General features: G+C 50.9%; 2 protein-coding genes across 2 annotated transcripts; one reads left to right on the top strand and one right to left on the bottom strand.

Annotated features, from left to right (window-relative positions):
* Positions 1–154: 154 nt before the first annotated feature.
* Positions 155–19,533, top strand: LOC135986952 (ninein-like protein). The gene is made up of 17 exons (XM_065631509.1): positions 155–293; positions 2,720–2,825; positions 3,938–4,116; positions 4,380–4,516; positions 4,600–4,737; positions 5,037–5,175; positions 5,856–5,966; positions 6,596–6,685; positions 8,810–8,906; positions 9,384–9,526; positions 10,562–10,698; positions 14,607–14,714; positions 15,414–15,483; positions 16,692–16,934; positions 17,974–18,186; positions 19,004–19,120; positions 19,214–19,533. The coding sequence occupies exons 4-17, from the start codon at positions 4,449–4,451 to the stop codon at positions 19,400–19,402; spliced, it is 1,863 nt and encodes a 620-aa protein (XP_065487581.1). The 5' UTR covers positions 155–293; positions 2,720–2,825; positions 3,938–4,116; positions 4,380–4,448; the 3' UTR covers positions 19,403–19,533.
* Positions 19,534–21,422: 1,889 nt separating this feature from the next.
* On the bottom strand, positions 21,423–24,628 carry GINS1 (GINS complex subunit 1). The gene is made up of 7 exons (XM_065631964.1): positions 24,554–24,628; positions 24,407–24,471; positions 24,211–24,306; positions 23,722–23,812; positions 23,079–23,195; positions 22,119–22,193; positions 21,423–21,856 (listed from the first exon to the last, which is right to left on the bottom strand). The coding sequence occupies exons 1-7, from the start codon at positions 24,626–24,628 to the stop codon at positions 21,788–21,790; spliced, it is 588 nt and encodes a 195-aa protein (XP_065488036.1). The 3' UTR covers positions 21,423–21,787.
* Between the last annotated feature and the right edge of the window lie 1,115 nt (positions 24,629–25,743).

Consider the following 25,743-nt stretch of genomic DNA (forward strand, 5'->3'; position numbering starts at 1 on the left):
GGGTGTACGCGTGTGGGACGGAGACGCGGCGTGCGCATGCGCCAGGGCCATGGAGAAGAACGGCCGTTGCGGCCTGCGCATGCGCAGGGGGCGTGGGCGGGAAGGTTGGCGCGACGTGCGCATGCGCGGCGGCGGGGTGAGTGCGGGCAGGCGGCAGTGGAGCCGGCGGCAGGGGAGCCGGTGCGCTCCACGCTTCGGTCATCGTGGGCCCTTGAGCACCGTGGGGAAGGCCGCGTTGTGCCCGTACCGGCACTGCCGGTGCCTCTCCCCCGGCGCCTAAGAGCCTGTGCAAGGTGAGGGGGAGCACCCGTACCATCCCTCCAGCCGAGGCGCGGCGTGCGGCCTGCAGAGTGAGCTGTAGGCTGGGCTGCCGGCCCCTGTTCGCCGCCCGTGAGGCTGTGGATCCTTCTTGAAACGCCGCAAAAAGGGAGATGGAGGTTTCGCCTGGGGAATGCGAGTCCACTTCCCTGCTTAAGATGAGGAGGATGGGCCCTGATCTCTAGTTGCATGATGATGTGTCCCCCTTTGGAAAACCATAAGTGCTGATGTCTGTAGGTACAGCCTGTCTTCCCCATGTAAAAGCCCAGTATCCAGACCCAGGAACACCCCAGGCACTTTTGGACTGGCTGTTGGACTATATCACCTTTTCTGCAAGCATGGGGGTGTCAAGGATTAATTTGTAAAACCTGAGATCAGACCAGGCAGTTTAACAAGATTTAGAGGTTCTCAACAGAGACCAAAGGAATAGGACCCATGTTTTGCTCTACCTTTCATCACCTTTTCTCTGTTCATGTCATGGAAGCAGCTGGGATCCAGTTTTCGTAGAGCTGGATCTCTGCATTTGCTTTTGGGTCAGAGAGTTTCATTGTGGGTGTGCTGCACCCCTTTATCCTCCATTCCCATGTGGGATTTCAGCAGGATTTGCTTCTTCCATCTTTTCCCCTTTTTCTCCTCTTCCTACATTTTTTTTTAATCCTTGAAAATAGGGCAGATTTAACCATCCTCCCACCACAGGTACCCTGAATACTTAACTGATCTCTCAGAACAAACCCTTACACTTTTGTGGGGAAGGCTCTCTCCTGCCTGATAGGCACTCTTCTGAGCTAAAATGTTTGACATGGTAAAATGAAGTTGTTACAAAAACCACAAATATTTCCAGCCCTAGCGTGTCTGAGGGTGCCTGAGTGAGTCAGGCTGAGTGCTTCACATGAGTTGTTCCCATTCTGGTTGTGAGCATATATGTCAGGAGCTGCATGTCTGAGTGGAGCCAGCAGGTTTGGGGTGTGTGACCCCTGCCCTGGGGCAGGCTGTGACTGATAGGCCTTCCTCTTTCCTCATTTTTCTTGTTATAGAGCCTGAAGGCAAGCAAGCTGAAAGTGATAAAGCTCTTGTGAACACAATGCTGGAGGCACAAGGTATGATGCCTTCCTCCTCCCTGTGTGTAATGTATTGGGAAGCCAAAAGAAGAGGACACAGTGCAGATCCTCTGGGATTTGTGGGGGAGTGTAGGAGCGTGGCATGGTGCTAGCAGGCCTGGTTTGAGTTTATGACAGGGGAGCCATGCTGCTTGGTTCCCGGTCATCCTTGTTGTGTCGGTGACATTGGCTGTACTCTTTGTCCTTACAGGGGTGAATACAGATACAGGGGGCTTGGTCCTCACAGTTGTTTTTACACAAATAGTTGTGAGAAGGCTGTTTTTAGGATGGCTGATGCGTGCTGTGTTTTCATGTGGAAGCCTGACCTAGCCTGCAGCTCCTGGCAGGTGCCCAGCCCTTCCTTGGATGTGGCTGAGGCACATGCTCAGGTCCTCCCAGAGGAAGCAGGTGCAGGAGGGGAAGGCTTTCCTCAGCCAGCGTTTGGCTGAAGGAGCTGAGGAAGGAGGTGAGCAGGGAAAGGCTGGGAGCTGGCTTATTGAGAGAGGAGTGGACAGTGAGTTCTGGGCAGTGAATCTGTAGAGTCATAGGACATGACTATCAAAAGTAAGCTTGGCCTCCCCTCAACCACAGGCTCTGGTCCTGAGCTGGAATATTCCAGCATGGCTGCATTTCCTTGGGGACACAGATGACTTCTCATGGAGAGAACCTGATCTGTAGTGCTTGACTGAGTCAGGGTTAGGTGGGAAGGGAACTCTGGAGGCATCTGGGCTAGTCCTTCTCACAGCAGGGCTGACTTTCAAGCTAGATCAAGTTGCTCAGGGCTTGTCCAGCCTAGGTTTGAGTATCTTCCTGGACGGAGAGCCCACAGCTTCTCTGGGCCTGTCCCAGGGCTGCAGTGCACTCAGAAGGAAGAATGTTTTCCTTGTGGCCGGTTGAGATTTCCCTTGTTGCAGCTTGTTCCCATTGTATTTTGTCGTTTTGCTGTGTGTCTCTTTGAACAGACTGCCATTTCCAAATGAAATTACAGAGCGACTGTATCTCTTCAGGGTCCCAGATTAGGCATGGGGTCTTAATCCCCCTTCTCTCCCAAAACTGAAGCAGGATTCAAGTGGCTTTTATACCTGTCTGCATCCACTACTCGGACTCACATTTCAGACTTTGTGGAGAGGAGTTTGTTTCTTTGTGTGTGCCTGGAAATAGAGCAACATTTCAGTTTTCAAGAAAAGTTTTTTAATTATGTTCTATTTGCACTGTAAAAAAGGTGGATTTATTTTAGGAAGCTGTTTGGATGCTTCAAGCTGTGCTCCTGCAGCTGATGAGTTTCTCTTGTACTCATTTTTTAGGAGCTCAAAGATTTATTCACTAAACTGGAGAAGGATGGAGATGGAAGAGTGAGCTTTGAGCAGCTGCAGTTTGGCTCGTTCAGCCACATGACCACCTTTTTCCAGGGTACGTCAATGTCTCTCAAGCAGCCAAGACTGTCATAACTTCATGGGCTGAGCTGAAAGGCAGAAAGATTTCTTTGTAAAAAGGATCCTGGTTTTCCACTTGTCAGTCAGTGTTTGGTTGTGGCCTGGACTTCACCCACTGCTTGTTGACCAAAAGGCTCCCTTGGGAGCTGCCTGAGTAGGAGCAAACCCTGTGCAGGTAGAGTAGGATGGTAATACAGAACAAGAAAGCGCTGTTGGGCCTCGTCTTTTTACAGGAGAGAGAGGGATGCGTATCCTAGCAGAAGAAAAAGAGCACCCCAGTTCATTGGCTTCAGAACCACTGACATGTCTGCAGCTCTTGTGACTCAGAGTGTCCCCTTTTTAGTGCTGCTGTGGTTTAATGACAAGTGTGTGAAGCAAGCTTCCTGCACTTTTTTTTGTTTGATGTGAAATACTCCTTTTTCCTTAGTGCTTTTAATGGCAAGGCATTTGCAAACGCTTTTGAAGTAACTGTGCTTTAATGCATTAAGGTAGAAGTGATTACTCTGACAGCCAGGACAGCTCCATCCAGGATCCTGAGTAAAACAAATCCAAACAAGAAAAAAAGAAAAAAGTAATTGTTTCAAGTTCTTTTGGCTTAAGATTTTGAGGTAACAGTTCTCTGAGGATAGGCTCCCTCCAAACCTGGTGTGAAATTGGTGCTCTTGGAGACATTACCAGTTCTGTATCAGCTTTCTGGCTTCTGCTTTTTGGTTCAGCTTGGCTGAATCTCATTTACCTTTGAAGCTGGCATCAACCCAATTTTAACTTCTAGATCAAACAAAATGTGGGCTGGCAGTCCCCATATGACAGTTTTCACTAGACCCTCTGATGCTGTATAACTTTCCACATTGGTCTTTCTGCGGATACTGAATTTTCATGGGTTAGTAGGGAGACCGAAGTGCATGTTCTATGCCTGTCATCCTGCTCCTTAGAGGCAGCTCAGGACATCTTCCTGGCAGCTTGGCGTTGTTTCTAGAATGTTCTCCAATATTGAAGGGGTCCCTGGAGTTTCCTTTCGGTATGGAAAGCTGTCAGTTTTTCTCTGCCAGTTTTAACCCACTGACTCACCTCCACTGCTTTTTTCCACAGCGTCAGAGGAGAGTGCGCAGGGAAGCAGTTGATCCTTCTGGCTGAGCTGCGTGGGCCCACATCTCTTCTCCAGCATTGAATGGCACTAGATTTGCCAAACTTGAACTTGTCATTGCCATATGAGCCCTGGGAGAACTTAGAGGAGATCCTCGAGGTATCTGGTGCTGCCTTGTCTAGTGGTGAGTGAAGTGAGCAGCAAGGCCTTTCAGCAAGCAGCTGTCTGGAGTGGAAGAAGCGCATGCGGTCAGGTTCATGATGGGGTGGCAGAGTTTGGCCACCCCAGGGCTGGGAGAAATCTGGGGTGGGTGTGTCCTAAGCCTGTCTATGACATGGGGGTGGATCTCTGAAAGACTGGAGGGTGGTCAGATGGTGTAGCAACAGAAGTGCTCTTGGCACTATTAGAAGAGGGAGAAAGTGATTTCAGTCTGTGCTGTCCTTGCAGAGGCTGAGTGGTAGCACAGAGGAGCAGGTGAGCCTGGCAGAGCTGCCTGCAGCTTTGGACAACACACTCATGGTTCCCAGCAGCAGGCTTCAACATGCAGGTGTCACCTCCTACAATCACAAACTGCAGTGCCTCAGGTAAGGGTGCTGCTCCCTGTGCAGTGGGCCCTTCTGTGGGATGCGTGAAATGTCTCTTAATGTGCTGCTTGCTGTGCCTGCAGGATCCAGGTCAGGCAGATCGCCAGGGAGAGGGACAAGGCGAGGCTGGACTTAGAGAAAGTGGAGAGACGCTGCCTAGAGCTTGACAGGGAGTTGGATGAGCAGTACATCGCTCTCGAGCACACCCAGAGCAAGCTCAAGTAGGAGAGGTCCTTTTGGTGGGGCAGGGAAAGTGGTTTTCCTGTGGGTGCCCACAGCATGTTTCTCCCGTCCCAGTCTCCCTTTAAGAATCTCCCACGTGTTTTGCCATTGTGTCAGTGGCAGAGAAGTCCCTGAAGATCCCACCCGCCCCTCTACCCCGCCTCTCCCCACAGTCCCAGTATCCCTCCAACTAAGCTTTCATCTCCTGCTTTGTGCATGATGAGAGGGGGTGTCTGGACCTCGTGGCCATCTGAGAACACGGGCTGCGTGCCCCAGCCATGTTGCTTTTCTTCCACAGGGATGTTCAGGCAGAAACAGAGGCAAAAGAGCTGCTTTTGCAGCAAGCAGTCAAACACCAAGCAACACTGGAGGCCGATATGCAGTTTCTTCAGGGCAAAGAGGCCATCCTGCAAGGGAGACTGAACCACACGGTGAAGGTAAGTAAAACTGCCCTGGATGAAACATGCTCAGTTCAGAGGAGGCAAAGCAGAGGTGGTAACAAAGATCGATGGTTTGTGTCGCTCTTGCTGGGAAGGACAGGAGTTTTATGCAGAAAAATCGTCAGCCACATCCATACTATTGAATTAAATAAAGAGCTTGTTCCCTTGCCATGACATTATTAAACCCCTGTGTTGTCTGTTGTGAACGGTTTGGCCCTTGGTAACATCTGAACACCTGGTGGCTGTGGGTAAAATCGTGCCAGGGACCATGCCAAAAGCAGAGATGGTGGTGTCCACGTGCCTGGAATTTTCCCAGTGCTATTCAGTGTAGAAATACAGACAGAGATAGCTCAGGCCTTGCTGCCTTTGTTGGCTGTGAGAGAAACCGTAGTTTTGTGAAGCAGAGGTAGAGTTGAGCCTGTGGGGCTGCCTAGCTCTGATTCTGCAAAACACACTCCTACATCTGTCCTTCGGAAACATGAGTCAAACCCCAGCCCCTGTGGTGTGTATCAGCAGCGTGCTGGTCCAAAGCAGAATCTCCTGCGAGCTGTGCTGCATGTGGCATGCTGATGAGCCAGTTGTTTTACAGCTTCCTGATGAACGCCCATGGCTGATGAACTCATGCTGTCATGCGAGGACCCACAACATCAAGAGAATCTTCCCCCTTTTGTCTGCAGGAGAACACACAGCTGAAAAACAAGGTCATGGACATGGCTGAGAAACTGGCAGCCTCTGAGAAGCTGGTTTTGCAGCTGCAGAAGGAACTCAACTGCATTGTGAAGGACAAGGTAGCCTTTCTTTCTCTGTTATGGTTAAACAGGAACTTCTCAGGAGCTCATAAAAAAATTGAACCTTTTCTGTGAAATTTTTTGTATTTTGGCTCAGTTGTTATGGTTTCCCCCGCTTTGAACTCTCCTGCACATTAATGACAACCTGGAAAGAAAAAGTACTGGCTTTTAATTTAGGCCTTTTGAAGTTTGAAAAAAAAGGATGAGAAAAGTTTGCAATTATAGAAAATTCTATGAATCTACAGTCTGTAAGTGAGAACTTTAGAATCTGGTTTCTAGAAAATAAAAGCTTTCTTTTTTACAAGTATTGAAGTAAAAGGCTAGTTTTAGTGTCTTCCACTCCACTTAGGCACCTGGTAAAATGGATCTGGGGAAAGACATGAGTCTGTGATCTTGTTAGCTAGTCTGGGAAAGCTAGCATGCCTGTTGTGTGGTGTCTCTCACACATGAAGAAAAATGTTTTTCCTCCTCTTTCTGCATCTGACCCATCCTGCAGGTGTCAATAGGAACCCTTCCATTGAATCTATGGGTGTAGCACCATGGCTCCGGTGATTTAGTAGAGCTTTTGCCTCTCCATGTGTAGAGGTGATGATTTCCTTGCTGAGAAGTGTTTCCCTCTGCTTGTGCAGCTGCACCAGATGGAGCCCCACAGCCCAGAGCTCCCAAACCAGAGTGAGCGCTTTGCAGAGATTGTCCTGGAGTACGAGCAGCAGTGCCAGGTACGGGTGGGCAGCTCTCCAGCAATGCTGTTGTGGAAGTACAGCTCTCACTGGCACGTCTCTTGGGCACTTTGCCCTTGGTGAGAGGAAGGAGGCAGTCCTGATCAGAGTGCAGAGGGGGATCCCTCTTGCCTTGCTCAGTGTCCTTTGGCAGGACACAGTTGTGCCCCCAGTAAAGCAACCTGTCTCCTTGCTCCTGCAGTTGGTTCCCTTGCTGGGATACTGGCAGGGGGAAGTAGGGCTGGGTTATAAATTCCTCCCTTCCTGGCACCCTGTAGCCATGGGCTATTTTGTTTGGGAACCATGTAGCTCTGTGTATAATGACAGGCCACCCAGGGCTCTGTTGCATTTCTCTTCAAACACGAGGAGAAAGCTGTTTTTCTTTGGAAAGCATGTTACCAGCTAAATTATTTTTGTTTTTCCCTTCCTCCTCCTTGCCCCCGCTTTAACAACCTCTACAAAACTTGTTGCTGCTGGACTCTGCTAGAGAGTCAAGGTGAGCATGTCCAGGTACCTGGTGTGTGTGTGGTCCAGGCATTGGTGTTGTGTGTGTTGTACCTCTTGCAGGGTGCTGTGCTCCTGTCCAGGCCTTTGGGCTCTCTGGGATGTGAGCACAGCCTGTTTCGCTTCTCTCATTTTTAAGTGACTTGTGTGTCTTGCTTGTTGTGAGTTGCTGGGTGCCCTGTGCCTTGGCTCCTGAGTTCTGTGGTTATCGCATTGCCTGTTTGTTTCCAAGTGCCGTGTGTGGCTGGTGAACACCACTGAGTAGAGACGACTTATCAAATCCCACCAGCAGGGGCTGAGACCTGCATTTTCAGCAACGCTGTTTCATGGATGCAGCAGACAGCCCTTCTTGTACTTAAAGGCAAACATGCTGGAGCACTCTCCGGCCCAGCATTGCTGCAGGTGGCACCAGAGGGTTGAAGATGCTTGGTGCTGCAATTTTTTTTCCTCCCATTGGGCAGCCTCAGAGTTGTCCATGAGAGTGCTGATGGATGGAGAGGTTCAGGCTTCATCTGCCCCTGTGAAGGCACCCACTCGGCTTTATCTTTTGCCCTTGTTGAAAGCTGTCATCCCCCCTTCTCTGCTCTCCTGTTTGGAATTGAGATTAAACAGACTGGGTTTGCATTTGTCTAGATCTGCTCAATAATATTTATTAATTGGGATCTTTGGAAATATCCTAGTTCATAGTCTCTTGCAGCCCATCAGTTTCCTGCGTGGCAGCACGTGGGATATAAACTGATGTCTGCTCAAAGTGGACAGTCTAGAGGGGGGCAGGATGCCCTATATGCTGTTGCTTCTGGTGTGGGCTGGAGAGTGTGAAGTGAAACACGTAGTAGCCCAGCTCATGACACCTGCATGGCAGTGGCTCATTGCACTGGTGTGGTGGCTCACAGCAAGTCAGCAACACCAGCCGTAGAACTCCCTGCTCCAGGCCGATGTTGGCACTGAGATGGGATAAACTCTTGTGCTTGCCTCTGAGGCAGGATGTGCCTCATCCTGTGCTTCCCATGGGATCAGTACCTTCTCACCTCGCTTTATTCCTCTGCAACCTGGAGATGTTCCTTTCCAGAGCCCTGTGGAGCTTGCTTCACCATAAATCCTTCTGTTACTTTATCTGCGTACAGCAGTGCTTGTTGGCTAGCCCAGAGGCCCACAGGAGCGTCCTCAGAATGTAAATGCAAACCTCTGGGCTGTGTGAGGGATTGTACGGAGATAATAGTGTTTCTTGTGTGTTGGTCTCTAGCAATAGTTGTACTTGGGTCAGGAGGGGTCTCAGGAGGTCCAGCCTTCTGGGGTGTCTGCAAAAACCCCTGGTGTTGTGTGCTTTTGCATGCAGGGGCAGTTGCTTGTGTCTCTTTGTGCTTTATGGTGTCTAATGGTGGTGGTCATGGTATTCTGGGCTTGTATTTCTTCTTTGGCTCTTCCAAAATCTCTCATCTCTACCTGTTTGGGAAGGAAGAAAATCCCTTTGTCTTATTCTCTGACTGTACTGGAGAGTGGGCTCTTCTCTTCATGCTGCAAGAGATCCTGACTACACATGGCTGCTGGGAGCCATGGGTTCTCAGCCCTCTGCACCCCTGGGGAGCTTTGTAGCCGCATCATGACCAGTCTCTGCTTTAGGTGCTGTGGGACCAGAACAGAGTGCTGCGAAAGGAGCTGGAAGGGCTGCGTCTCCAGCTACGGGAGAGCAGGGCTGAGCGAGGGCTGCCAGCAGGAGGTAAAATGCAGGAGGATTCAGTGCCTGTCCGTCTTCTCAGCAACAACAGGGTTCCCTCCAGATCGGAGTTCCCATGGGAATGTGGGGAGCTTGTTGTGCCTGAGCTCCTGCTGCCAGTTGTGGTACTGTGCAGCCATGGGAGGGAAGGAGGGCGTGTTGGGTGGTGAGAAGGAGGGAGATGGAGGAAAGGAGGCTCTTCCAACTTGAAAGCTGTTGATGGTGACCTGTGGACTAGGCAGCTAGGAGCGAACAGGAAGATTTTCACTTTTGAGGTTGTTGAGGAAACACAATATAATAGAGACGAAGTAGCCCCAAACGGTGGGTTGGGAGATTAATATTGAGCATTAGGAAAAAACTCCTGGCCCAGAGGGGCGATGCAGCACTGGGATGGTCGCCAAATAGGTGTGGGATCTCTATCTTTTGGGGTTGTATGGACTTGACTGGATGAAGCTGCAGCCATCCTGTCCTGTCTCGTAGGCCTGTCCTCAGAGGGCTCCTCTTTGCCAGTGTGCCGCTCTCCCTGCCCTCTGGTTCCCACTTCTGTGTGCACAGAGATGTCACTCCCAATGGAACAGCTCCAAGAGCAGCTCTGTGACCTGAAGGTGCAGCTGGAAACCAAGGTGAGGGGGTGGGGGGAGATGTCTTGACTTCTTGGCACAAGTGTTTGGTAAGCACCCTGTTACAGCATGGCTGATGGGGCACCTGCTCTGGGAGGGTTTCTGGAGAGTTCAAACTGGGGAGCAGGGTGGTACCTTCTTTCTCTGCTGGGGTTGTTGCGTGTGCTTCCCCAGCCCATCTTAGCTGGTAGGAGGGTTTGGAGCTCTCGCTGGCTGGCAAAGGCTTTGTGAAAATCTCTGTCACCTCGCAAAATGTTCATGTGGGTCTTGCTCCTTATGGGGAACCAGAGTAAAACAGCAACAGGACCAAGAGGAGAAGCAGCCAGGTGTCTCCTGGGGGCATAGGGAGGTATCGAAGCCCTGTCTCCCTGGGCTTGCAGCACACTTTAAATCTACTTGGCCTAAGGGGACAGTGTGAGCCCAGCCCTCCCTTTAGACAGTAGCGAGTGCTCATGTGAGAGGCCTCAGTTTCCACCTTCACTCCCCCTTTTGCTGCTGAACTGAGAGGTTGGGAATGCTTGTTTGGTTTGCACTGCAGCACTGTAAGAGTAAATCCTAAACTGTCACACAGGCAAGGAATAGTTCAAGGAGCACAAAGCTGCTTGCAGATCTTCTGCCTGCTTCACAGTCCTGCCTTTGTACTCATCAAATCTTGGAGTTCCTAGCATAATTTACAGGGAAGTCATGGGGGGCAGCAGCTACTCATCACCACATCTAGGACAAGGGACCACTCTGTGAAGTGGAGGAAGGATATGAGGAGCAGTGGTGGATGATACCCTGGCCTCTCCCTTCTCTCTGGGGTCCCTTGCAAACAAGGAGAAAGGGGAGAGCTGCACCGCTTGCTGTGAAGAGCTGGGACCCACTGATATCTGCTTATTAGAGACTGCTGTGTGAGACTGATTATTGCTTTAAGTTCAGTAGGGACCAGAACTGCCTGTTGAGAGGGACCAATAGATCGATCTGAGTCAGAGCTATTGGAGGAGAGGGGAGCTCTCAGGAGCATGTTGCTAATTTCCAAATCCTGTCTCGTCCCAACAGATAAACTATTATGAGGAAGAAATTGAATTAATGAGGAAAAACTTTGAGAGAGAGAGGAAGGACAGCAAGGAAAGCTTCAAGGCTGAGATGCGCAAGATGGAAGACCAGAAAAGAGACCTGGAAGAAACAGTTGCCAAGTACTGGGTTTTAATTGATAGCCTGAAGGAGCAAAAATGTGTATGGAGCCTGGAGCTGGGAGAGGGGTTTGGGACAGAGCAGGCCAGAGTGGGACAACAGCACACTGAAGACTTCTGCCATCCAGGGCAGCAGCTGGACCAGGAGAGAGAAGAGCTGAGGATGCAGCCCAGGAACAGAGACAACCTGAGGTCTGGCACCAGTCTCTCTCTGGGGCTAAGTGGGAGACTTAGTGTGCATCCCCTGCTCATACAAGAGTAGGTTGGGCTGATTTCTCATGGAGCTGGAGAGCTGCTTTAGTTGGAAAGAAAATCTGGGCAGTATTGCAGGGCTGCAGCTGTTCAAAGTGAGATGTATAAACTCCCCTTATTTGAGTGGTTTTATATGAAGACTTTAAGTTTCCCTGCATGTTCTACAAGCTTGTGTCAGAAGCAGTGCTCAGCAAAGATTGTATCTCAAAACAGTGGGAGAAATGAGAGCTTTCTTCAGTGTTTTCTTATTATCTCTCTCATGGTCCTTCAGCAAACCGGCCTCCACTTGCTAGATCATCACAACCTTCTGTCTTAAAAGCAGCAAAAAATGGCTTAAATGTCTCTATATAGCCAAAACAGACTGGCTTATGGGAGAGTAAGGTTGTTGCTAAATGGCGGTTTATCTTCTCTTCCTGTGCTCGTGGAGCCAGTTCTGCACTCTCCCCAGAGACCAGAATGGCCTTGCAGAGGAGACTGGAGAGGAATTGGACAGGAAACTGTTGCCTGTCCATGCTTGCCCCCTCCTGCTTCCCAGCACACCCCACCACTGCCCCCAGGCTTTCCTCCTGCCTCTTCCCTGCTGTGCTGCCCTTCAGGAGTAGAGTCCCTTATGGCTGTATGCAAACAGAGGATTTTGCTGGGTCATTATCTCCATTTTAGGGCTGAGAAGCTGAGATATGTGGTAGACGCAGGAGGAAGGATGCGATTTGGCTGAAGTCTGTGGCAGACCAGGGGAATAAACTCAAATAACAGGAATACAAGGCATTTGAGCTATGTTACCACCATCTCTGGTGGATGGTAGAGGGACTGGCTGTAGTGGGGAGCTTTCAGAGTTGTTGGAAAACATCTGATGGATGAGTCTTTGAGATGTGCAAAATGGTGTGGGAACTTTCTGTAACACTTAAATGATTGCCTTGACTTTTTAACCTAAAGAAAACTTTGCATTATCTCTCCAGCAAAAGTATGTTCTGAGGCTGGCTGAGCTTTACAAGCTGTGTTATCAAATCCAGGTCAGCAAAATGGTTTTTATCTTTAGGAAAGTTGCAGGGGCTGAGTGGAATCAAGAGCTGTCACGGAGTGAATGCTGGTGTGAGGACAGCTGTAAAGTTTTGTTGCAGCAGCATTGGTGTGGGAGGAGGTGATTTCCCAATGATAAAGGCTCCAAGCGGAGACCTTCAAGAGCAGCGTGCCTAGGAGAGGAAGCAGTGGAAGTGGAAGTAAACATGGTCTCTCTGTGGAAGAAGAGGCAGATAAAGTTGGAAGAGAAGGTTAACAAGGAACAAGTCATGATGTGTGAGATACTGGCTGTAGAGAAGAAAAAGAGGAAAAAAAACCACCAGGATGAAATGGGAATAATGCAGAGATTGTGGGGCCAAGGGCTCGGGTGTTGGAAGGGACAAGGTGTCTGGAGAGCTGCCCTCTCAGGGGAAGGGAGCAGGTCACCAAGACTCAGATGAGCAAGTAGACCAAAATCTGCTGCAACCTCAGCACTGAAGGAACAGAGAATAAATGAAAAATTGTGTGATTGATGAACCTGTGCAGACATCTGTTGCAGTGAATGGTCTGCTCTGCTGGAGCCAAAGCTGAAAGCATTGGTCAGTGAAAAATGAAATCTTGATAGACAAGGGGATGTGCTTGAGAAGGATGCAGAGAGAGTAAAGTTAAATGGTTTGCCTTCACACAGCAGACACAGCATCATGTCAGGACAGAGACAGACTTGACCTGGAGGACAAGAAGAGGAGAAAAAAAAAGCCCTGTGAGACAGAGTGGCACAGCAGCATAGGAAGAAACATGACATTCAGGCTGTCAAAATGGAGCTGGATATGGAAAGGGACAGGGTAAAACTGGAACTGATGCAGCTCAAATATGTCATGCACTGGCTGGAAAATGAACCCAGAGCTCAAGAGATTCACAGGTTTGAGCACAAAGGCAGTTTGTAGAACAACACAGTGCTGCTGCTGCAAGAAAAGCAGATGCCTTGTGCAAGGCTGCTTAACAACATGATGGTCCAAGACCCTCTAACGGCAGCTGTGTTCTCTCTTGATGCTCTAACAGCAGCTATGTTCTGTCTTGCTTGTCTTTTACTAACCGTGGGAGTGTGGTCAGAGAGCTGGGATGTGCTCACATGGCTGCAGCTGACTATGCATTAGTCTCCTCTGCGTTGTACAGCTGCACGTGGGCGTCAGAGATGCCACGGGAAGCTCGGCATGTGAATCCTGATGTAAAACTGACTCTGAAAGCAGCTGCTGTGAGTGTTCTGCCAAGCAGGGGGAGCAAACACCACACAGCCCAGGCACTAGTCCTCTCGCTTGCTTGTTTGGAGAGGAGGAACTTCCCCATTCAGCTCCTCTGCCTCCCACATGCAGTGCCACAAATTGCAATGCTGTTCTCCCTGCCAGGATGGACAGTCTGTTCCCTTGTGCTCTCCCCAGAGGCATTTGAGTCCTGTGAGGACCTGGGGCTGAGCAGTAGCTATTGGATAGGACTGTCTGTTTAACACAAAACTGAGCTTCCTTCCCACAAGTGCCAGGATTCATTGACTCATGGGAGACTGGGAGTACCAGTAGGAGTGGAAGGATAATAAGGCAGAGAGGCTGCCTTGGATTTGGGATTGTAGCTGTTGTAGCCAGCACTGTAAAATCACAGAGGCCTCAAGCAAGCTGACTTCTCCAGATGTGGCTCTATTGCAGTTAATGGGTTGGGCTCACCACCTGGTTATCCTGTAATGAAATACTGGTGTGTCTTGATGAGCCAAATCACTTTATTTCCACTCCTTTGCAGGCTTGCAAAATAATCTCAGCCAGCTGAAAGCCACAGAAATTCAGGGTCTGATGTTGTTTGTCCTTGTTCTCCTTTATTTCCCTTCCCTTGAAGACCTGATTCTTCTCTACCAATGACTGTTGATTGTCCCCACATGTTTTGTGTGAGTTATTGGATGGTTGTTTCTCAGATTTCTTTAGTTCTTGCTGTCCTTGCAAACCAAGCAGGAATAGAGCTGGGGGCCAGTGTGGAATGCCAAGAGCAAACTGGGCTTTTGCATGTGTTAGAGAAGTTCCTTTTCCCTAGGTTTCCTGTAGCAGAGACTCAAGCATGGATTCCAGAAATTCTTCTAAAATAAGTAATTTATTCACAAGGTACTGCATAGAGCAGCTTGAGCTGGGTCCCTCCTGAAGAGGGACCCCCAGCAGGAAAAAACTTGGATGATTATACTCCCACAATTCAAACCCACACCCCCTGTGCATCACTCTGGGCCACTTGTAAAATTAGAGTCTGGGGTCTCCCCATTCTTCATTGGATCTCTTCATTTTTGTCAGGTGGGCTGTCAATTAAAGTTCTGACCTTCAGTTGCTATTTTGCACCTGCAGCTGGGGAAAATAAGTTCTTGGTAACAGCCAAAACATTATTCTCTTGGACGCAGTTCTGTTCCTGTACTTATCTCCAAGGACACAACTCCCCTTATCTTCTAGCTTGAAGATTCTTTGGCCTTTTTTACTTAACAAAGCAGAAAGTTCAAAGGTTCACAACTTGCAGAAGTTATGCTAAGCAAACTTACTTATGCTAAGTGAATTCTATATTAGCAGTATACCAAATAATTCAATAAGCTAAGGCAGTCCATTCCTTACCACATGGTTTTCTCACTGTGCTGTCTCTCCCTGCAGGGGAGAGCTGTGCCAGCTGCTGGAGGAGAACAGCTTGCTGAAAAGTCAACTTGGGAGACTCCAGCGAGAGCTGAGGCAGGCAAAGGAGAAGGGCAGCAAACACGATGAGTAAGAGACGGGCCAGCTGTGGAAGGCTGGCAAATGGTGGATAGCTAGTGCGAGTAAAAGGAACAGCTGCTCAGGTGCATTTACCAAAACCCAGCTGGCTCAGCCCGCCTTTTATTTTCTCACTTCTGAGCAAACCAGAACTCTCACACCCTTCACTCCACGCAAAGACAGCCAGTGCTGGGGCAGGCTTGGCCAAAGACTTGGGCAGGCCAGAGCACAGGGTCTGGAGCTGGGTTTGGGGAAGGCTATGGGGATGGGTATGCTGAGGGAGAAAAGGATAGGCTTCTTTGCTCCACGGACCTTTTGGCCAGTAGCCTGCTGCTGCTTTGGGAAGCTTGAGATAGGTACTGGGGTCACCCACTGAGCCATAAATCCAAAGAGAGCTAGGTTTCTGGTGCAGATGGTCACAAGAGCCTGCTAAGCTGGCTTTCCCACTGTTCTTCATCCCCTGCTTGTTAGGCCTCTGGCAATATTGGAGGACTTTGGATATTCCCAGCTGTCTGCCCTGGGCTGGGCTGAGTCACCTGTTGGGGCAGAGATGCCTGACCTACTCCTCAATCAATTCAGGACTGTATCTGTTTTGGCTTCTTGTTGCAGGCCAAAACCAGCTGTGTGGCTCTCTGAAATGGGGCCCTTCTCTAGAGGGCTGTGGTTTGCTGCTCTCTGGCCTGAAGCTGATCGTACCCTTCTCCCTGACAGGAAACACATGACCAAGTTCAGCAGAGAGAAGGTGGAGGAGCTGGCTGAAACAGGAGAATTAACAGCATCGGTAAGAAGCCGTTAACACTGACTGACAGGCTCTTGGTTAAGGGATTTAGGAGGACAGAAACCGCACGTGCTTATAGAGAGGAACATGAATGTTTGTTTCAAACATTCAAATCCAGCCTTGCTTTGAAGAACCAGCTTCATTTTATACCTTGTCAAGTAGGGAAAATTTGTGTGACAAAAGCTAGTCAAGGTTTTACAGAAGGGAAGATGGATGTTACTGCAAAATCTCTAATGTGGTTGACTTTACATACTTGCAGTCTTTCTCCCAGACACTTTGCTCACTCCTAGTCTCAAACCCATACGCTCACGAGCTCTTGGACATGTGTGGACCCAAGGCCTGGCCAGGATTTCTTGTGTGCAACATGGACGAGGGTTGCAGGCTGTTAGTTCTTCACCTTGTCCCTGGGATTCCTCATGACTGGGAACCACACCCTGGTTTTTGGACGTCTTGTACTTTTTGGGGCCATCAGCTGCAGCAGGGTGGCCTTTGCTGGCCCTTGCTGGCTTCAGCTTCTTTCAGCCACAAACCTGCTGCCCATTGTCTGCTTTTCCTCCTCTGGAGGAAAGCTGTGTTGGTTGCCCATTTCCTGGGAGGCTAGCAGGGGAATTGGATTTGGAGTGTGTTGCCACCCTGCTGTTAGATGCAGGCTTTCTGCTCACGTTACCTGTGCTGTGGTCTGGTCAGAGCACGGGCCAGAAACTGCACCTTGTTCAGCATTACTGCTGGGGATTGTGTCCTAGAAGCAATGTCTGGGGCATGGTACCATTTAGGGGTGACATAGGCCGTTCTTTCAGCCCTTACTCTGCTCCTTCATCTGATGTTTTCACATGTGCACAGGGATACATTTCCATTCATACTCTATTCTTACCAATCTTAATGTTTCTGTTACACATCTCTACAGTTGCCCCGCTGCCCCGTCCCTCTCTCCCCTGCATTCCTGAGTGACTTCCTATCTGTGTGGGTTTTCTTACCCAATAAAACAGCGCCTGAACTCAGACACTGGGCTTTGGTCAGGCTGGGAAACTAGGGCACTTGTCCTGTGTTCCCACAAGGCCTTGCAGCAACAGCGGTGTTCCTGAGTGGGAAGCCAGCAGGGACAGCGTGGAACAGGTTATGTTTCTGTCGCCTCTCTTCCCATCACAAGCCTCTGTGCATGAACTGTTTTGTTGTTTGTTTGGTTGTTTTTTTTTTTTTTCAACCTTTTCCAGAGTGAGAAGAGCAAGGATGAGATCTCCCACCTGGATGTCAAGCTGAGCCGTGAACTGACTGAACGCAAGGCTGGCCACAGCGCTGGCCCTGGCACTGTCCGGCTGCGAAGCCAAAGGCTTGCGGAGGCTGAGAAGCTACGAGGAGCAGAGATTGCTGCAAGGCTGGAGCACCACCAGCAGCATGCAGCATGCTGGATGGAGATGGAGATGCTCCAACAGCAGCTCAAGGCCTCACAGAAGAAGGTGGGTATCAAGTTAGTGGCAAGGTGGCAAGCTGCTGAGTGGTCCCTGTGATATTGGTATTGCCCTGCTTGGGGCTGTATTGGAACCTTCCCCAGCCAGAAAAGACTGTCCTTTTACTCTTTGTAGAGGACAAATTATTTGCTCTCCTGCTCAGATATGTCTGAAGACAGTTCAGGTGCAGCTTGGGACAGGTCCTTGCTTGCAGCTGCCCCTGTGGTGTCCCCTCTGTCCTTGTCTTGTGCAGGCTGGCTGGGCAGAGGAGATGGAGGCTAAGTGGAGGTGGCTCATGCAGGAGTGCCAGGCGCTGTGTGTGGTTCCCCATAGCTCAGCTGGCAGAGGAGCAGCAGAGTGGCAGAGTCAAGTAGGGGCTGAGCAGGAATGACAGGGGCCAGGCAGGCCGTGTCTGAGGGGAGGGAAATAAGGTGATCAGAGCAGGAGAACAAGGACCAAAAAGAGAGAGAAAAGCCAATATGAGGAACATCCAAATGTGTTATTATCAGTCTCCTGCCTTCTACCCTGGGGACAGACTCAGATACTGGCTCTAGGTACAGCTCTAGGTAGCCCTAGGGCAAAGCTGGACCAGACCTGCTTCCCAGTACCAGGTTTGCTCTTTGCTGGTGGCAGGAGGCAGAAGACATGTAGTAGAGGCAGGGATTGAAGCCCAGCTTGCCTGGGATGTATCTAAGACCAAACCCAGGTGAGCAGCCCCCTCTGCTTCCTGCCATTGTGGTCATTGGTGCTAGAACTCCCTCCTGGAGGATCCCTCCAGCAGCTCCTGCTCCTCGCTGCTCAGCAAGGGGAGCATCTCTCAGCAAGGTTTCTCCTCTTGCAGCTCTCAGTGCTCTCTATCCCTCGCTTTGTAGGCTGCCCAGCAAGCACCACTCCCATGGTCCTGCTGCTCTGCTGTGGCTGTGCTGGTGTGAGAGCCGAGGTGGGGGCTGAGGGTGCTTCCTAATCTCTCCAGTCATCTGCAGCACACCCCGGGCCTGTCCCATTGCTGGCACAAAGCTGTAACCAGCTGTCGGTCTTTGTGTTACAGCTCTTAGAAGCCAAAGCAAGCCTGAGCAGGGCCCAGGCTCTGCATGCTCTGCAGTTGCAGCAGGCCAAGGCCCAGATGAACAACATGGTGCCAAAGAAACAGTTTGAGCAGCTGCAGACAAGCTTGAGAGAGGAACAGTGCAAGGCTCAGCACCTCCAGGAAAACCTCCACCAGCAAGCTGAGCAGACATGCAGGCAGCTGGCAAGAACCCAGGTAAGCAGGGAACTGCAGGACCTCAGTCAGCAGTGCCAGGGAGGGAGCACTTCCAGCCTGGAAGGTAGCTATGGTCGAAACCACCAGAGGTTTGGATAGAAGATGTTATATATCAAGAGCCCCCGTGGCAAATGCACTTGATCTTCAAATTCAGCTGAAATTTTCATTCTTCATGAACCCTGTCACTGTCCTGCTCTCAAACAGGAGCCCTCTCTGCTCTAATCCACCTACCCCAGACCTTGTGCCTAGAGAAACAGGAGTTTTTCAGGGAGACACTGTTGTCTCAGGCTGGGGAAAGAAAGTTTGAGCCCTTTCTGTGGAGAAGTAGCCTGCACATAGTGGGGTGGTTTTACCTCTAGGGCACTGAGCTACAAGGTGTTGGGCTTTTGCGAGTTTGTCCTTTGTTTCAGGACACCGTGATTCAATTGAACTAACCTGGATGAAGATGGAGCAAATGATAACCTAAGGAATTAAAATGAGCTGACACAAAAACTGCAGCCAAGGAAACTATGTCTCTCCCTGGGTTTTTATGGACACGGCAGAGAGAGAGGCCATTGGCTTGTTTTTATAGAAAACATTGCTGGGAAATATGTGCCCTGTCTTAATGGTTGGTGCTGACCTAGTCAAGGTTGTACTGCTCTAGACACTTGTCCCACTGCACTTTGCATCTCGTATCACCTCCGCTGATTCCCCCTGCTCTCGTTCAGGGAATGTGAAGGTCTGTAAGCGGAGCCCTGGAAAAATGCATGGTCCAGGATTGCCAGGGGCCATGCGAGTGCTGGGACAACCCAACGTTAGGTTTTGTTGCCTGCTACAGGAGGAACACGAGCATCTGCTGCAGGCAGCTGTGGAGCAGGCAGAGGAGCTGGAGCAGAATCTGAGGAGTGCTGAAGCTGCGCTGGCGGAGAAGGCGGCTGAGCTCAAAGATGCCCAGGTGAGTGCAAGAGGGGTTAGTGCTGCGTGTTCTTGCCTGGCTGGGGCCTCTGTGTGGGAATGCTATACCTTACGCCTCCTGTCCCTGCTGTAGGCCCAACTCTCCAGGAACAAACTGCTCATCAAAGACCTCCATGAGGAGAAGAGGGGGTTTGCAGTGGCCCTGCAGGCAGCTGAGCTGAAGCAGAAGAGCACTGAGGAGAAGAACCAGGTGTTAGAGGAGCAAGCCTCAGCTCTGAAGCAGCTCATCAGAAAAATCACACCAGCATCCCTGAGTGGGTGATAGGGCAGCCACTGTGGCCACCCTGTCCCTGTCTGGGGTTTGTCAGGTGTGGAAGGGGAGGTATGGCTGGGTTGGGAAATCAGCCTTGTCCTCCCTGGGCTTGCCAGGATTTTCCTGGGTAGAAAGTAGAAAACAGAGAAACCAGAGTCCTTTAAGGAAATTAGTTCTGTGGACAGCTGAATTGTCCTATGGAAAGCACCAGCTTTGGTGCCTTTCTCAATGGCAGTGTGCTGTTATAAGTCAGGTGTGTCTCAGGGCAACCGTCCCACAGGAACTGCCCGTGCTCTGGCAGCATGGTTGGTGGTGGTGTGGATGTTCTCTCTCTGTGAGGGTTGCTGGTGGGGCCACACTTATGGCTAGAAAGCCAGGGCAGGAGGGTTTGCTGGTTCCTGCATCAGGCTCACTCCAAGCAGGAAAGCTGCATTGTGGCATTAAAATGTTTGCAATATTATAGCACTTCCTGCCATCTCCTGTCTGCTCTGTATTTCAGTAGCCTCCCCCAGCTGTTGCTGAAATTTTATTCCCTACAGTTCCTTCTGGGCTCTAGAAGACTTTGGCTCTCCTAAAGCCTGAGCCTAGGATCCAAAACAACCTGTTGCTGGATTGTTGCACCTGCGGTGAGCAGGACAGGCTGACGGAAGAGCCTCCAAGGCTTGGGGCAACACTGGTGACCCGTATTCAGCACTGCACTTCTTCAGAGGAGACCAAGAGGCATGGTAAGTGAAGTGTCATCTTGCCTTCCTCGTTGGCCTTCACACACTGGCAGTGAGTACTGCTCTTGCCAAAATAAGTTATCTAAAAGGCCACAAAGCCAAGCATTCACATCAGCAAATACCAAATTTATCGATTTACCCAGCGTGTTACCCTCTGCATGGAGGATGCATCATTGTCACAGTGCCCCTGCCTTGCTCTGTGCAGAGCAGAGGGTGTTTACATGGAGGCTGTGGTTGCTATCAGCTGTGAAAGGACTCCTAGGATTTTGGGGGCTCTGGAGACTACTGCACAAAAGAGACTAGATAAGCCTGACAGGATCAGGGTAGCAAAGCAGAAGCTGGACAAAGTCAACACTAAGAGGAGGGCTTAAAAATAACTCAAGCTGTCACTGGTTCAAGAATAAAAGGAGATAAATTGGCTATGAGCTAAAACTTAGCCACTGCCTTTTAAGTCCCAGCCTCCCAGGGCAGAGGGGTTCCTTGCCCTGGGACTGTGACAGGAGATGGCTCCTTGCTCTAAACATGCTTTTTCTGTCCTGCTGGAAGGCAGCTGAGGCTCCTGTTTCTTTGCCTTGGGGCCCCTTGACAAGGGCCATGAGGGAAGCCCCTCAGAGGGTGTGGGCTAAGGCAGGGAGGTTCCTTGGCTGGGAGAGCAATGCAGTAGCGCCTCAGGCATTTATCCTGTTCCTGTATTCTTCCCTAAGTATTTGCTTTTTGGCTCCTGTCAGAGATAGGAGCTAGGCAAACCTCTAGTCTTACCTAGGGCTTATATTTTTGGATATGTTATCTCTCAGCCACTACTCAAGGGTGAACAGCTCTATTAGGAAAAGCAGACAAGGAGAGCCGCTCTTCAGCTTTGCTCTAGTTTTGTGCTAACTGGAATCCTTAAAACCCTTTGCTCCCTTTCCCACCCCTACTCCAAATGATCCCTAGGCCCTGCCAAACCAGTGCTGGGAAGGAGACTCTTCATAAAGGGACAGAGGCACAGCCCAAGTGTGCTGGGAGCAACCCTGGCCAGGCTCATGATCGAGATTGCAGTGCTCATTCACTCAGCACCTTGAGAAACATTTACAGGCCTCTGGTGGGAGACAAGGCTTCATGTCTAATCCTAGAAAGAAGCTCATGCACCCTTGTCTGACACTTGGAAGAGCAGCTCCACTGAGACACCTAAATAACCAGTTGATTATTACTCTGCAGGGTCAAGATAGGTTGGACCAGAGAGCCAGGTCAGTGTGTTTAATGAACACAACATTAACTCCTGAAAAACATTAAATTGAAGGCTGAAGCAGTTCTTTATTTTGCAACCATGGAGCTCTCCTGCCTTCCAGAGCCCAGCTGGTTGGTCTTTTAGTCGCACATGCAGAGTGTGAAAAAACTGCTCCAAACAAAAAGGAATTCACAAAACCTACTTGTAGCTGTGGGGCTTGGATAATGCTCCTTCCCCACCCCTCATCCCCCACTATGCTGGATTCCCAGAATCGCTACATTACCAGTATGCACCCTTTGGTCATGAAGAGCTGGCCAGTGTGGTTTGCATAGGGCTGGTCTTCATGTCAGGTATCAAAGGCCATTAAGAAGAGTGGGCAGGATGCCCACCGCAGAAAAGCTGAGGAGTTCAGTCCCTGTTGTGGGCAGGTCACCAAGCAAGGGTTGTCCATCCCATCCTGCACACTTACGACAGGATGTGCTCGAGAACTCCTTGTCGGATTAGCTGCTCACATTTCCAGCGGGGTAAAAAGTGCTGCACAGAAACACAAAACTTCCTTGAAACCCAGGCAGACTAGGTTTGTTGCTGCACACAACTAGCTCTGTTTGTCTACTGCATCCTGGTATGAGATCAGGCAGAGCTGAACTGCAGTCCTGAGCCATGCAGACAGCTTGCAGTGTGTGCAAGGAGCTGTATGGGCAGGACCTGTGATGTGCTGCAAAACTGGGATAAGCAGGGGGATGTCATGGGAGAGAAAGGGAAGAAAGAGAACAGACCACACTCTTGACATGGGTACCTGGCTATTCTTCTTCAACAGGACAGTGGTGCCATCGTCGATCTCAAATTCTCCATAGTCTCTTAAACACCGCACCTACAACGAAAAAACGCAGCTCTCAGATAATCAGATCTCCCATAGAAAACTAGACATCACTGCTGACTTACAACATGTGCCCCAGAACTGTATGTATGGACACATTCCTACCCGCCTGCAGGAGCCTCAATATAGAGCAGACCTGGAAATGCAGAACTGCACTGATCCCACAGTCTGTGGACTCTCCCTGATGTTCTCAGGTTCCTGCCTCTTCCTGGAGCAAGAAGGACCAATGAGCAGGTCAGCCCAGTCCTCCACAAAGACTAGAGGGAGAGCAGCACAAGAGACGGTCTGGGGAACAGCAGCAGCATTTCCAGGAGAACCTCCTCCACACATATCAGAAAATGACAATCTGTTAACACTGAAACTGTCTTAACAAGCACGCTGATTGCCACTATGTGTTCTTTTGAAGAGAACATCAGGATAGGGCACTTCAGCTACAGGCTCTAATTTCTCACATGCTCTTGCTTTGTTGTATCAATTGTGTAAAATGATTTATCTATCAGAATCCATTTAAAATAACAAAAAAAACTAGTTAACAATCCTTAAAGTGGGAACAAGGTTTCTAGTTGATCTGAGACTTTGTTAAGTTTCTGCAAAATGCTGCAAAAGCGTCTCTCTGGGATTCAGACCATTCACCCCACACCAGTTCCCTGTGGACTAGAAATACCATCTTTCAACATACTTAGAGCCCTCAGTAGAAGAGGAAGTAAAACAGTGGCAGGCAGAGTATAAGGAATAAAATGCAGGAGCTTGTAGAAGCTTTGGTGCTCTTGAAGGCTTTGCTCAATGACCTTCTATCTTGGGATTGGCGTGAAATTCTCTAAAAAAAGATGGTGGGGCAAAATGTTTGTTCACAGACAGAAACTGCCGATTTGTACTTACTTCGATGTACAGGCTTTTAGGAGGTTTTATGTCCTGTGTAAGGTCCAGCCCCTCCTCTCCTCCTACCGACCTCATGTAGGTAGCCAGAGACTTTTTGTAGCGACCGAACCACTCCACCTGCAGACATTAACGGTGATTCCTCAGGCAAAGCTGAACAGCCAGTGCTGAAAGGCAGGTCCCTAATGAGCGAGATCTTGTTTATTTGTGCTGTCAGACCACTGTTCCCAAGCAGGGTCATGCCAGCCAAAGGTGAACGCAAGTTCTTCTAAAAGGAAAAACCGTCCCAGAGGCAGAGCAATCTGGATTCAGCGTAGGACACATGTTGCTACTGTTAGCAGCTCTGTACATTGGTCTCGAGGTGGCATTTGAGAGCAGTGTGTGAAGACCTAGATCTGCTGGCTAAAAGGCTGATCTAGTGATGACCGCCCAATCCTTAAAAGCATCAAGCGTCACTTTCACTCAGTATCCATTTAGGATTCTACCCATAGACAATGAATAAACAAATCAGTATTTACAGGAAGGCACATTGTCATGTTTATAGTCAGGGAACACAAGTCTACCCTATTTTGACTCTACTAAATAGATAATCCATCAGGAGAAGTATGCCAAAAGAGGGCAAGAGTTTAAGGCAAGGCTGACTCACTTCCTCAGCTGACATGTGGAACTGGATGGTGTTTGGCAGGACACTGCCATACTCCCACCTTAGCGCTCGGATCCGCAGCAAGCGGTCGTACCTGGGGAAAGAAAAAAGAAAAAGGGGCGAACCCAGCATCTTTGCTGATGTGAGTGCTGACAATATCCCCAGGCAACACTGATGCCCCAGCCTGCTCTCAGAAAGGAAGAACTTGGGTCATTCCACCCTTCTTCCTTTAAAATATGAGATTTTTTGCCTAGCCAGTGACTGAAACTTTTAAAGAGATGGAGGAACCAGGCCCTTGTCTTTGTGCCAGCCTTCGGTGGTACCAGCAAAGAACACCAAGAGAGCCAGCCCCGCTCCTGCCCTGCTAATGCACCTCGCTGGGGAGCCACTCTCCTGGACCCAGAGTCCCACCGACCAGCGTTTGGGGACTCTCCCTGTGCCGGCGGGGATGAACCTCCGCTCCGGGGCCCCGGCAGCTCCCGCCGCACTCACAGGTAGGCCAGGATGCAGCGCTGGTTTCGGAGCAGGCAGCAGTGCCGAAACCGGATGAGGAAAATCAAGTCCGTCCGTCCCGCCTTCGCTTCGGACCTGGCAGAGGAAGAGCCGCGTTACAGAGGTGCGGGGCGGCTGGTGGGCACCGCCCGGGCTCTGCGGGACGCGCCGTCCCGGGACTGGCCGCGACACTCACACGTCCGCCTGGTTCTGCTCGTACAGCGCCCGCATCTCTTCCAGCGCCTGCCGCAGCTCCTCCACCTGCAATACCAGGCACCGTCAGCGAGCGCGGGCCGCCCCTGGGGCCCGTCCGCTCCCCCCGGCCCCCGCAAGCCCCGCTCACCCGGAAGGGCGGGAGGTGCCCGCCGGCAGCGCGGTGCAGCTCCCGCACCAGCCCCGCCGCCCGCTCCCCCGCCATGCCGCCGCGCGCGCGGGAAACGCGGCCGCTCCGCAGCCAATAGAGAACGGCGGCGGGGCCTCGCGACGCGAGGGGGCGGGGCCGTGCCTCCCACGGGCCCGACCCTCCGGCGCTATGCGCACCGGGTGCTGCGCGGTCTCAGCCGGAGCGGCGTCTCCCGCAGCTGCGGGCTGCAAACGCGGGTGGCACAGGCAGGACAGGCTCCCAGCCCTGGCCTAGGAAGACCGCGGCGGGGCGTAACCGGCCCGACCCGGTGCTTTACAGCAGTGAAGCCCGCGGTCCTGAGCCCGCCCTGAGCACTCCTGTCCCAGGCGGGGCCGGGAGCGCCCCCGCCTCTGCGGCACACAGCCGAGCACAGCCGCGCCCCGGCCTGGAGACCCCCACGGGCAGAGGGAGGAGCCAACGCCGCACCGGGGCAGGACAAGCCCAACTCATCCACCCCAATCTTGAGGCTTATTTTGAATTTTCACTTTTCCTATTTTTTTTGTTGGCCTCCCAGCCCCCAAGGTAGCCACTCTAGACCAAGAGTGGCAGGAGCAGCAAGGGAGGATCCCAGCCCAGCCTTGGCTTGGAGCACGGCCAGACCTGTGCTAGGTCAGGTCAGCTGCAGAGAAACCCCATCCCCCGCAATGTTCCTTTGCACACCCGGGGATGATGTCTCCTTGAACACCTGGTGATATCCATTTGCACACCTGGGGATGTCCCCATGCACACCCGGCGCCACACACCACCCTGCAGGGGCACCTTGTGCAGCATGAGCTGTGCCAGCAGAGCCAAGTACGGGGCAGGTTAAGATGAGGGGAAGCAGGGTGAGGGAGGATCGGGATGCTGTGGGGACCTTACCGAAAGCCATGGGGTCTTTTCCTCTCCTGCTGCTGGGACTGAGCCTGTGACTTCCAGGTGGTGCCTTCCAGCAGCAGCGATGAGAACAAGGAACGGGAGGCGTTACCACAACACTTTGGGGTCACGCTGAGAGCCCCTGAGTGGATAAGGCAAAAATTAGCATTTTTACCCCCCTCTTTAAAAAATGAGGTGCCTGTAGCAAAACTGGTTACACCATTTCTCTTTTTTGGTCTTCTCTGGGGTGCTGCATAGAGCTGTCTCTCTGACCGCCT

This window comes from Caloenas nicobarica, chromosome 3 (genome assembly GCF_036013445.1).
Source record: "Caloenas nicobarica isolate bCalNic1 chromosome 3, bCalNic1.hap1, whole genome shotgun sequence".
NCBI lineage: Eukaryota > Metazoa > Chordata > Aves > Columbiformes > Columbidae > Caloenas > Caloenas nicobarica.